Here is a 12,801-nt window from a genome sequence, read left to right on the forward strand (position 1 = left end):
TGATGAACATCATCAGATTCAATTCATATTTAGCCAATTTTATGATTGCAGAGGTTCTGATTGGGCACTGGCACCGGGTTTCCTCGGTGAGCGTGAATAACTGTTGATTTAGCAATTTCCACTCTTGCTGTGAATGTCCATGTGAAAGACACAATATAACTATAAATATAAATACATAACTATTTCAAATAGATAGGACTTTGTGTAAAATATAAATTAAACACAGTGTAATATTTAAAAGGTGTTTAAAGCCTGTATTGATTTAAAAAAATATATAGTCATGTTGAATTTCATGCCATCGACATGATAAAAGTCGGTACAATGAGGAAACGTTAATCACTGTGTTGCATCACTCTTTCTTTTAACAACACTGTGTGCATCTTTGGAACTGAGGGGAACAAATCCTCTGGGTTTAAAAGTCGAATGTTTTCACATTCACACTTTATCATTTCTGGGCCTCTTTTGTTCGTCTTTAATAACGTCCCAGAGGTTTAGTATCGCAATAACGGTTTAGGAATTACAGCCATTTTTATACACAGCCCCCTTTTCAAAGGCTCAAAAATAAATGAACAATTGGCAGACAAGCAGGAGTATCCTGCTCCCTGTTAGGGGTAAACGGTCTAGATTCCAACTGTTGAACTCCCATTTGATCCAAACTATAGTGTAAAAGCATTCCAACAGTTTCTCAAGGCTAAGAATACGATATTGTTCCACATGCATATGTAATATGTACGTCCCAGCCCTCGATCAGGTAATTCTCACATTTCTCACTGACATACTGTAACTCATCATGCAGATTGTGGAATGATATCCATTATTACTTAAAAAAAACTCACCTGGTGGGCCTTGATGTGGGTGGCATGTGAGTCTTAGGGTTCACTCTGTAAACAGTGAACAGGTATTCCGTCTGCAGCTGCAAATAAACATCGTGACGCCATTTTTACAAACTCGACTGCTGCAGGTTTCACTGTTTTCCACATTACTCACAGCGAACATCTTCAGATTCAGCTTTATTAACTTTATTAACATGAAAAAATTAAAACTATGACTTGAGGGGTAACTGTCCGAAAAAGTGAAACATAACTTTCAGAGTCTCTCCACCAAAGGAATTCTTATACAGCCCTTACTGAGGTCTACATATGTGCATATTATACAGTCAATAAGAATGTACCGTCATGGCTTTGCTGCCAGTGAGTGGTTTACTCAAAGGCCTCTGGTGGGCATCACTTTATATGAGCACACACACTCACACACACATGTACGCACACACACACACACGCACGCAGACACACACACACATGATCGCCGACCACCTAGGGTTGCTGTACCTGACTGCTAAAAGAACTTCAGAGCTTCACACCACCAGCAGATGGATCTCACAGTGAGGGCCTCTAGGCTCCAGCTTTGTCTTTCATCCACTGCTCCACCAATCGCACACACACTCTTGCAGACACACACGTACACACACGTGGCACTGAATCGAAAACTCGCCATTCACCCAAGAGCACTCTGGCAGATTCAGCTGACTTGCCGAGGGTATAAATAATGCATTAGATCTGAAATATTAAGGCTCTCTGGTCTATGCCGCTTTCAATCTCGTCTGACTGACTGTCTGTCAGTCTGTCTGGGTCTCTCGTTCTTTCTCTTCCCTCATTTTGGCCAAAAAGGAGGCAAAATGTCATTGATTTTACTGTGCTTGGAGCAAGAAAAACACTAAAAACCCAGTAAAAGGGTTCAATCTTTGTCTTCCTGTAATGCAAGCAGACAATTGTTGAAGTGAACCTGATGAGTATCCTCAAAGCAATCAGGCATCAAAGACATCTCAGTTTCATCAAAATACGCTCCAAAACTGTAGCATCACTCGTCTCTTATGAGTTACTGTGCTCAGGACACGCAGACTGAACATTACCATCATGTCTGTCACTTTATAACTGGCGTGGATGGTGACAGGTCCCCAGGCATCTTTACTGCTGTAGGGTCACACAGGGTGGGGGGGGGGGGGCTGTTTTCACCAGTGTACCCTCAGGCCTTTTCCACTCGTATTAAAATTATTTGATAAAATCGGATTTCTGAGCAGTGATTGCCTTGGGGAAGACCTTAGGCCTGAGATGCAATTATTACATCAGTACACAGATATAAGTTCTGTCCAGCAAAGATGTTTTCAAGTCTACAGTGTTTTAAATGTTTAAAGGATACAGCTAACCACTTTAAGTCTCATGCAACTGTTGCCATTGCAGCTTGCAGAGGTAGTTTAAAGTGGCTCGCAAGATTACGAGGTCAGGGATCCTGCATGCTCAACTGCCTCAACATTAAAACCACCCAACTAAGAGCATGGAAGTGAGACCTTTACCTGTAGGCATTGTAATTCGAAAAGGTTATTTCTGCACGATCTGGATGTGAAGAGCCGAGCTCTTTATAGTCTTCTTCAGGCTTGTGGTGTGATGGCACAAACTGAGCTTCAGCCCAGAGGGAACGATCCATTGTTTTCTTGTAGAGAAGCATCACCTCAGACTCATAGAGGTGGACTCTAATGTCAGCCTTTTCAAGCCAAGTCTGGAAACTTTTCTCTTTTCTTTGAGGCGGTGACCTATGATACCAACCAATAAGCTGCTTATAATGCAGTCTTTAGATATCTTCCCAGGTGATTCAGTCGCCACTCCTTTGCTGATCTACATGGTGGCAGAGGGTGAAAGAAGAAATTCACACCTTGGTGCATGTGACCCTAATGACTCACCTCTCAGAGAAATTTGTTTAATGTGGATTCTGGTTAAATGACATTGTGTTTTAAAGCTGTGACTGAATAACTTGAAAGTGCATCATGGTGACACACAGCGGTTCCCAAAATATCCTTGCCATTTTGGAATGAGTCTGGCATGATTTGAAATTCCGGTTTAATATCAGAGGACATCGTCTCTTCAAGTTGTTTCAGCAATATAGAACTGATTATGTGGGAGCATGCCTGACTGCAACAAGGGCTTAATTAAATCAGCTCACGGGTGGATCAATTGAAAAGTCCTCTGTGTTGACAAGTGTTTGCTCTGACAGAGAGGACGAGGAGCCGGGCCCCCTGTGCTGCAAGCTAATGTCACAATCAGCTGAGATGACTGACCAAAGAGAATTGAACAGCAATGCACAACGTTTTCGTTTTGTTATCTACGTTCGGTGTTTTGCTGTTCGTGTTTCACAGCAGTCTTACAAACCAAATGTAGCTCGGAACAATTTATTATAGAACCTACTCAACAAATTTGTAAAAATATCTGGTATGTATCAAAAAACTCTAACCTTCAGCTTATTCAATATAAAATACTTCACCGGGTCCACTGCACTGCTCGAAAAATGCCAAAAATGGGTCTGCTTCCATGTGAAATATGCACACATACATATCTCCATGCTCTGTGGCTCTGCACACTTGTTCAGCAGTTCTCGCTACAAGTAACTAGATCACTTTTCACCATGATTGGCTGTCTCATCCCATTACCAGCATGTCTCTGTCTGCTGGGGGACACCACAACAATTACTGATGATGTCCACAATCCCAAACTATTACTCATAGCGTTAACTATTGGCAAAGAGACAATCCTAGTGAACTGGAAAACAAGGACCACCATCAGTTTGACTCAGAGTACGGTTCACATTCTGTAGGATCTTCATTTATATTAGTTTATTTATTAGGATTATGGTCTTTGTCCTGTTCATTCTCTTTCTTCTCTTATTCCTTTCTCTCTTTTTTTCTCCTTTTACCTTCTCCCTCCTCATCTGTTTGTATTATTGTGCATAATACAGCAGATCCACCCTGGTAGAAATGACTTTCGCTCCCCGTTTCCTCTGTTTCCCAGTGTATGTCCTGTCCTCTCGCCTCTCCCAGATACTTTATTGACTTGTTTAGCTAATGACTCTGTAAATGAAATGAGTCAGGCCCTGTGTTATTACTGTTATTGTTACTATTATTGTTTTGTTGCTGTTATTATTATTGACAGACAGAGCACAAGGAAAAAAAAAAAAAAAAATATATATATATATATATATATAATTATTTTTTTTTCTATTTTTCACATTCACGTGTCCCTCAAAGTTTTTGAAATGCAGATAAAAAATAAATGAATAAAAAAAAGCAAAAATCGATGTTTGTGAATAAGAATCATTAAATTAGGCCACACCCCATTTTTTTCAAAATAAGAGAAAACATTTACCTTACTTTCTGTTATTCTGGTGAATAAAGAATATTTTGTAATCAATCACCAAAAGCATGTTGGTGGGTGTTAGAATACCTGACCGGTGCTCTGAAGTAAACTCTGTGTGTGGGAGCAGAGTGAAAAGTGTTTCGTCTGACTGATTTGCATTTGACATTTTGCGTTCTCACATCCATCAGCTCAGGGCTGCAGTGCATGTGCGACACTGGCTAATAACTGAATAACTGAGCTTTTTCATATCCTTTGTGTTAAAGAACATCAGCACATACATGTCACTGGCAGCAACATTGTTACGTCTTTGTTTCTGAAATATGAACTAACTGCTCTTTAACTGCTTTTGTTGGATAAATAAAACATTTTTAAAACACTTTACAAACTGAAAAAAAAAAAAATTTTTGCTGCTTTTTTCTTTTTAACCTGTAATGCACGAGGAAGAAAACCTGATTTCAATTAACTGAATAAAAATGGAGTCATCTGTTTGTTAAAGAGCTGCACATGTATCTGAAGCACCTGGCATATCTGTCCAGTTGTACTTAGACTTGTGCAGAGCACGCTATGTGAAAACGGATGTTTCAGAGAGTCCTGGCAGGTTTGTGTTTCAGTGAAGTGCTACAAGATAAAAGCTCCTCCATCCTAACCTGAAACACCTATAAGACGCTTTTCTCTCGAAACTGCTTCTCTTCAAGTTCAGGTGAGACAAAATATTCGTGCTTCTAAAGACACGAGTTCACACGCCTAAAATGAGGATCTCTACAAGAAGATTTTTTGGCCTTGTAGTAACCCCAGCCTCACCTGACTCTAAACCCTTTTGCTAACGTGTTCTCCACTCAGTCGCAGGGCTCCTGTGGCGCACTCAGACTGAAATTCACTTCCCAAAGCCTGCCTGCTGACTTTGCCTCTTGCTATCTCCCCCTTTGTGTGTTTTTACCTGCAGAACGTCAATCACGAGTGAACCTTTCAAACTTTTATTGTCTCTATCTCATAAAGTGGATTCTTACCTCTTTATTAGGTCGCAGCAGGTCGAGAGAGGTATTTATCGAGGCAGTCTGTGGAAGTAAAAATGCTTGAAAAAGACTTCCTACATTCATCTGTGGAAAGCCAAGGTGAACAGATACTCTGAGTTTGTAGCAACACTCTCTTTCTGCACATTAAGACAAAGAGGCCTCAGAACAGATCAGTGACCCTGAATGCAGGATGCAAACAGGTTTCTATCACACATGGCTGACTTCCACAGACACAAACAAAGCGTTTTGCTGTTTGGTTGCTTAAACAGGGTTAAAATAACACATTCGTCTTCATTAGCCAGCTATACAACAGTAATGTGTGCCACAAAGCATTAAATACCTCATTTGTCTTTGCTTGTGTAAAAGCAGTGAGACATGAATATTCAAATTTCTGGTTGTTGTAATTCATCTGTAAAACTATACAGTTTTACTTTAGTTTTTTTCTTTTCCTCATTTGGGTCATTGAGGACTTTTTCTCCTCTTCTGTGTCAAAGTTCACTTCCTGTTTTATTTTGAAGTTTAATTCCTATTGGTCTTTTCTGTTGAGTCCACCCATACCTTATGGATATTTAGTCAGGGTGCCTTTCCTCGGTTTTTATCAGGTCATTATTACACCTCCCCACCGTTTCTGAATCTCATATGTTACTTTTTTGCTGACTTCCTGTTTTATGGATTTTAATTGCTCGTTAGATTCTTCCGTCTCTCTGTGTACCATTTTTTTTGTTCAAACTCAAATGAAAGGTCGTTGTTTTCCCACTAACCTGCCCCCCACCTGGTTAAATGCATATTAGGTCCCCCTGTGAACATTTATTGAAAAACAACAGACGCATGGCACAGACAGTAGCTGAGCATTCTTCTCAGCCAGGATGAAAGATGACGATCCAACCAAAGCAAGCAGCACTGCTAAAATCAATCAGACACTCTCACAACACTCTTGAAGCTGAAATGACGACTTCCAAATTGTTGGACGAGCCGACGAGACACTGCAGGGTGAACTCGGTTTAATTATTCGGTTCACAGCAGTTTGTTGCTTGTGCAGAAATCGTGGTAACAGCATGACTGAGGACACTGACGGGCTGTGCAGGTGAGACGTGGGAAGCGCACCTCCTGTCAGAAACGAAACAGAAGTCGTTCATCAGGGCCCTGTTTCAGGAAGCCGGTTTAGTGGAAAAACTGAGTAAGTATACCCTGAGTTAACGAAAACTCTGGGTTTTCGGTTTCACAAAGCGAGTTCAGCTGAAGCCTCAGTGAGTCACTATGACGACACACGCCGTGAAGCTAACCTGCCCCCTAGCAGGTTTACTACAACTAACCCTGACTGACCCCGCCTCTTTGTCGGAAACCTGACAGCAGGAAGTGTCAGACATGGCGTGCTCCTTCCTTGAAGAGCCAGTAGATCTTGAAGCCCAAATTCTCCGCAGAGCTCTCCGCCGGGAGAGAGTGATCAGAGCGCGTATGGACATCTTATCATTACCTGATGATTTCCTGTGCGAACGTTACCGTGTCTCAGCACAATCAATAAGTTATTTGGATAACATCCTCAGGCCATATATTGCGCATGTGACACATCGCGGACATGCGCTCAGTCCATTACATATTCTTTGTACCGCACTCCGTTTCTTTGCAAACGGGAGCTTTCTGTATAATATTGGTGACGCTGAGCACGTTTCCAAGGCTACCGTCTGTCGGGCAGTCAGGAATGTTACAGTTGCACTGAAACGTCTCCTGTACTGGTTTGTGGTGTTCCCCGGTCACAGACCCACAAGATTTATCAAAGAGGGATGCCACAAAATTGCAGGTATCAGGATGAACAAAACTCAATGCATGATGTGGTGATACGTGAACTACCACTCAAATGGTACATAAATTTCCAGGGTTCCCAGGCGTGATTGGCTGTATAGATGGCACCCACATCCCAATCATTGCACCCTCAGCAAATGAAGGAGACTATGTGAACAGGAAGTCCGTCCACAGCATCAATGTACAGGTACATAATTCCCTGTAGCATTTCACACCAACAAGTGATGGCATCATAGTAATGGATGCTAATATGTGTTCTCTGCACTGGGCAGATCATATGTGATGCTGCCAACATCATCACAAATGTGGAAGCCAAGTGGCCAGGCTCTGTACATGACTCACGAATCTTCCGGGAATGTACACTGAGCACCAAATTTGGACATGGTGGGTCGAAGTAACTGTGAAATATACAGAGACCAATTGCCACAGGGACGTTTGCACTGACATGTATTCTTCTGTCCTAGGAGAGTTCACTGGCCACCTGCTTGGTGATAGGGGGTACCCATGTCTACCCTATTTGCTCACCCCTTACCCTGACCCTGAACCGGGCCCACAGCAGCGTTATAATCTGGCCCATTGCAGGACACGGGCCAGAGTTGAAATGACCATCGGAATGCTCAAGGCCCGGTTCCAGTGCCTTCGTGGACTCAGGGTCACCCCAGAAAGGGCATGTGACATCATTGTGGCATGTGTGATCCTACACAACATTGCCACGATTAGAGGTGAACAGTGTCCAGCTGAACCAGACAACAGCAGTGATCCACACGATGAACATCCTGACCCACCCACGAAGGTACAGGATGGAAGAGCAGTCAGAGACACCATATGCCACAACCATTTCCTGTGACCCGTCAACCCAACATGTTACAAGACAAATACACAGATACTGTGGTCAACTGCCTTTATTGGTCACCCTGTATGTCCTGTACACAAAGAATAAATGCGTATATTAGTATGTTGTACAAACACTGACATGATTCGTCCATCTATGATCACTCCACCCACCCTTAACTGTTGTTCCAGCAGTACAATCTCCAGCTTCGACTTTTGGATCTGCAGCTGGAGGTGCACCATTTCCATGTCGCACTTTCTTATTTTCCTGACCAGATATGTCTTATACAGCTGCTTCACAGGGAGCTATTGCAACAAGGGACATAGCATTGGCATCCATAGTACATGCCTACTTAGGTTGGTTGTAAATCAGTGCTGAACAACCCACTGTGGAAAGGTTCGTTGTAGGAGTGGCTGGACCCTCTTCCTCTTCATTTCCAGCATCACTCTGCCGGGGACATAGTAAGTCCATGGTGTCATCATAGTACCACATTGTCGTCAGTTGTTATATTTTCCACTGTACACTGTATACCTCATAGTGTGGCTCTGTTGCGGCCTCCTCTGTAGCAGCTGTCACTGTTTCGTCATCATGTGCCTGTGGTGGAGACATTTAACAACATTGCTGTTCTACTGTTGACACATGTAGTCTGTGGAGTATTACGAGTACTCACAACTGCATGTCGGTCTGGCTCAACAGGGGGCTGCACCAGATGCAGTACACCATCACCGTCAACTGGAAGAATATGGGGTTCATACAGGTCACTCATGACTTATGTGGGCGCAAATGGCAATTACCAGACATACCAATCACCATACACCTCATTGTCAGTATGCTCTCAGAGACAACCGACACTGAGGGAAGGCAAAATCAGTAGGTGTCAGGGTGGAAACGCTTTTATGAGCTTTATGTTGCATTGAGGTATATGTTCATATGTTACACTCATTGGGAAAGGTACGGAATGTACTACTCGCTCTGTCTCTGGGAACAGGGAGCTCACCCTGTGGGAGGTTAACACACACACACACATGTATGCAAAATTAAAGGACACTGCTATGCTCATAATAAAGACGTACCACTGCAGCTCGGTGTGTGTGAGTCTCTCCCTGGGCCCTCACCCGTGCAGCACGTTAACAGTTTCCAAGTGTCTCAGTGTTGTTTATTCACCTAACTGTTTGATGACTGTCATTCTCTGTCAGTAGGACAGTAACTTCACTACGACATAGTTCATTTTGGTCAAGGTGACTGTGCAGAATGGATGTATGCACGCCATGTATTGTTTTGGATTTACCCCTTATGTAGGCACTTGTGTCTTGTGGGGTTGTTGCCACAGAGGATGTCCCCGCAGAGATGCCTTCAGCCACAGGGCGCCCACTGTTTTGGCTGAGGGCCAACTGCTCAGCCTCTGTGAGTGGTGGTGGTGGAGGACCCCCACCTGTTTTTCGGGCCTCCGCTTTTTTTCTGTTGGCTGTGACGGCACACATTTGGGCATACAGAGTAGGCAAATGTGTACTTGTGATGTGCTCAGATAATTTCAATATGTGCTTACAGGTGGTATATTACTGTAGCCTCTAACTGCAATTGATTTACATCGGACAAACAGACCAAGCACTATGGCTCATAATACAATTACACCTTACCTGTTTGGACTATATTTTTATATTTCATTTTTACTTGCTGCCAGGAACGTTTGGGGCCTGTTGGGTTGCACCTGCGCTCACATCACATCACAAAATAAAATGTATAACATAATAAATAGAATGACATATGATAAAATAACGTGTTAAATGGGTGGAAATCCCTCGATCAATGTTTAAATTAACACTCACGCATTGACTCTGTCGGCTATGTTTTGCCATGCATGCACCCTTTCCTTTGCAGCTGCGGCTGTGTTACTTTTTTTCTGCATGATGTGCATGCTGTCGGCATATGCTGCCATCAGAATTTCCGCCTCGAGCGCTGTGAAATACGTCGACCGCGCCTTCTTTCCCTCCGTCTCCATGGTGACTCGCTTAATCTGTGCTCCACTGATCGGGGCTTTATGTATCCTCGTGCGCGTGCTTAACTTGGGGTTGTAGCAACTCCGCGTTGACTGAACTAATTGTTATCAGCCTTTCTGAAACCGAATATTCCGAGTTGGACAGTTCGGGGTTACTCAACCCTGCGTATCGTTTTTCACTCTGAGTTTTCTAAACTGGCTTCCTGAAACAGGGCCCAGCTCGTGCAGCAAGTTTGAAACCATGAAGCTGCTCCAAAACAAAACAGATGGAAATGTGCTGAGGACACACTCAGCTGTTCGAGTGTGTGTGGTGAGTTCACTGACCCACTTCTGCACAAAAGCCTCTCCTCTCTGCTCGTCTCCTGCTGCACCACTGAAGTCCAAGGCAGACATTTTTGCACTTTTTTCCAGTGTAGCGTGCCCACCAGCATGTATGTGTTATGAGAGTGTGAGTAATGTGAATGTCTAAGTTGGGGGTTAAAATTGAGGCACAGGCAGCCAGAAGGGGACAGAAGGGGGGATGCCTGCCCTGCACTCTGGTGACACACCTTTACCCCAAGGCCCTGCATGTGTGGGTGATTGTGGTGGAGCGGGAAGAGGGAGGCAGCTGGAGATGGGGAGGGAAGGAAGGGAGGGGTGGCCTGCTGCCCACCCTGTGTGCAGCACGGTGACTACAGATGTTTGGCTTTTTTATGAAGTAAATTTCCACATTTGTCCAAATAAAGATGAGTGATAAAGAAAATGGAACCATGGACTCATGCAGGGATGGGACTAACTAACCAACCAATGGTTGACTGACTTCAGATATCTGGAGACTGCAAAGCTGCCCTGGTGGCACATAGTGACTCTTATTATACAAAGTAAATGCTTAGATTTTTTCCTTTAATTTGTCACCTGTTTGCATATGAATGTTGGTACATTTCAGTAACTAAACTTTCGCTTTTCTTTTTTATGTTTTAGTAACTAGTTATGAATTCTACAGCCTTCCTCAGCTTCACTTGTTTTATGCTTTAGTAATAAGCGAGTAAGTGAGACAGCAGCACTATCGTTTGTCTTGGCACAGACTCCACACCCAGGGAGAAAGGAGCAGCTGCCAACAGGAACAACCAGGCTGCACAGAAGACCTGACAGTAGTCCAAATGTAACTGCCCAAGGCAACTGGGCAACCACAACTGGTCTTGTGCTGTGATAGAGGTTAATGAGATTGTCACACTTTGTCTGCCCATTCTAAACCATGTTCTCTGTGAATAGGAATTTTTCTTGTAACTATTTAAATACAGTAAATCCTTTGTGGCAGCCTGTTCTCATTGCCTGAAAGTCATACACTGCTGCATCCCCACAGCCACTGGCATCTTTCACACACACACACGTTGAACTTTGACGTTAGTGTGGTGACGTCCAGTTTATGAGACTGCTCCCGCTCTCACTGGGTCACATTTAAACGCGACGTGTCGCAGCATTTGTCAGCGTGCGGGATCACTGCTGTGAAGGACATTTAAGGATACCTTGCTGAAACACAGGGGAGTGTGCTGTGTTATCATAATGCAGTCACAGAGTGTTGAGAAACAGTAACATAGTAACAAGACACTTTGCAGTTTGACACATTTGAGAGCGCGAGGTGCAAAGAGCTCTGCAGAGATCTTGGAGCATACAAGGTAGCAGTGTTTCAACCTTGATCGTGTCTGTTGTCATCAGAGAAGCTCTTCCTTCATTTCTGCCAGTGTCACGTGTTTTTATTTACAACTACCAAACTTGTGTATCCTCTGATCCAGTGACACAGCAGCTCTGAGCTTTGGGAAGTGTCGGAGGTCTAACTGGGTTTGTTGTCTTCGTGTTTCCAAGTGCAAATGTTTTAGTTGATGTTTGATGTTTTTTGGCTGTCATATCTCTCCAAACTAGCCATAATTAGGAATTATAAAAAGCTTAGTTTGCATGTCACATTTAAAGAAATAAATAAAAAAAATTATATTTATATAGCACCTTCTAGAGAGAGTCACAAAGTGCTGCACATAAGATAACAAATAATACAAAGGTAAAACAGACAATATAAAACAGGCACAAATTAACCAAAAGCAGTTTTTAAAAGGTGAGTTTTGAGTTGTTTTTTAAAAAACAGCTACTGAGTCCACATTTCTTAAGGTTTGGGGGGAGAGGGCCACAGTCTCGGGGCCACAGTGGCAAAAGCTTCACTCTTAGTTCTCATCTTAGCTTGTTTTATAGCAAGTAAGCCCTGATCAGATGACCTCAGGGACCTGCTGGGGACATCGGGCTGTGGCAGATCAGAGATGTAGGCTGGTGCCAGTCCAGGCAAGGCTCTAAATGTCAAGACCAGGGTCTTAAAATGAACTCTAAGTTCAACAGGAAGCCAGTGTAGCTGAAATAGCAACGGTGTCACATGTGAATACTTTGTTAAAAGCCTGGCTGCAGCATTTTGCACAGCCTGCAGACGATCCAGGGAACCTTTGCTTAGACACATAAACAAAGAGTTACAATAGTCCAAGCGTGAGGAAATAAGCAATCTCAAGTATAGCAATCTCCAGTTCAGAGTGAGATAAAATAGGGCTTAACTTAGCCACATTTCTTAAATGACAAAAACAAGACCGAACCAGAGAATTCACATGCCCATCCAATGTGAGAGTCAAAAGTGACACCTAAAGTCCTGATAGAGGATTTAACATAAACTGAGAGAGGACCAAGGATTAATATGTACAATAAGATGAGAAGTCGTCATCTTCACTGAAAATATTGGGTGAAGTTTGCACATAATCGTGGAAGTTGACCATTGAAGAACACTAAAACATCACAGATCTTGTATCTTGTATTTAATGAGACTGGCAAAAACACGTCGTACAGCTGGTTGCTGCCAGGCCTTCTGCACTTAAGTTCTTCATCCCAAATTTAGCAGTGACTCAAACAAGATGATGAATATGAAAGTGAAGAATTGTTCTTTTGTGAACGGTGGCACACGTTTCAGAAGAC

The 12,801-nt window shown here is 43.1% G+C and overlaps 1 protein-coding gene across 1 annotated transcript; it reads right to left on the reverse strand.

Annotated features, from left to right (window-relative positions):
- Window positions 1-7,881: 7,881 nt before the first annotated feature.
- Window positions 7,882-9,397, reverse strand: LOC146706707 (uncharacterized). The gene is made up of 5 exons (XM_085464926.1): window positions 9,115-9,397; window positions 8,497-8,558; window positions 8,358-8,420; window positions 8,214-8,273; window positions 7,882-8,131 (listed from the first exon to the last, which is right to left on the reverse strand). Exons 1-5 carry the CDS (start codon window positions 9,305-9,307, stop codon window positions 7,904-7,906), a joined length of 606 nt encoding a protein of 201 aa, XP_085321052.1. The 5' UTR covers window positions 9,308-9,397; the 3' UTR covers window positions 7,882-7,903.
- Window positions 9,398-12,801: the final 3,404 nt, after the last annotated feature.

This window comes from Copadichromis virginalis, linkage group LG7, assembly GCF_057382275.1.
Source record: "Copadichromis virginalis isolate Kocher_CV1m ecotype Utaka linkage group LG7, C_Virginalis_male_GT1.1, whole genome shotgun sequence".
Taxonomy (NCBI): Eukaryota; Metazoa; Chordata; class Actinopteri; order Cichliformes; family Cichlidae; genus Copadichromis; species Copadichromis virginalis.

Excerpts from the sequence above, each read along its gene's own strand:
- LOC146706707 (XM_085464926.1), bottom strand. The coding sequence starts at position 9,307 with ATGTGTGCCGTCACAGCCAACAGAAAAAAAGCGGAGGCCCGAAAAACA. Across the intron at positions 8,559-9,114 it reads CACAAGTGCCTACATAAGGG|TTGACGGTGATGGTGTACTG; the intron begins GTAAATCCAAAA and ends ATATTCTTCCAG. Across the intron at positions 8,421-8,496 it reads AGCCAGACCGACATGCAGTT|GCACATGATGACGAAACAGT; the intron begins GTGAGTACTCGT and ends TCTCCACCACAG.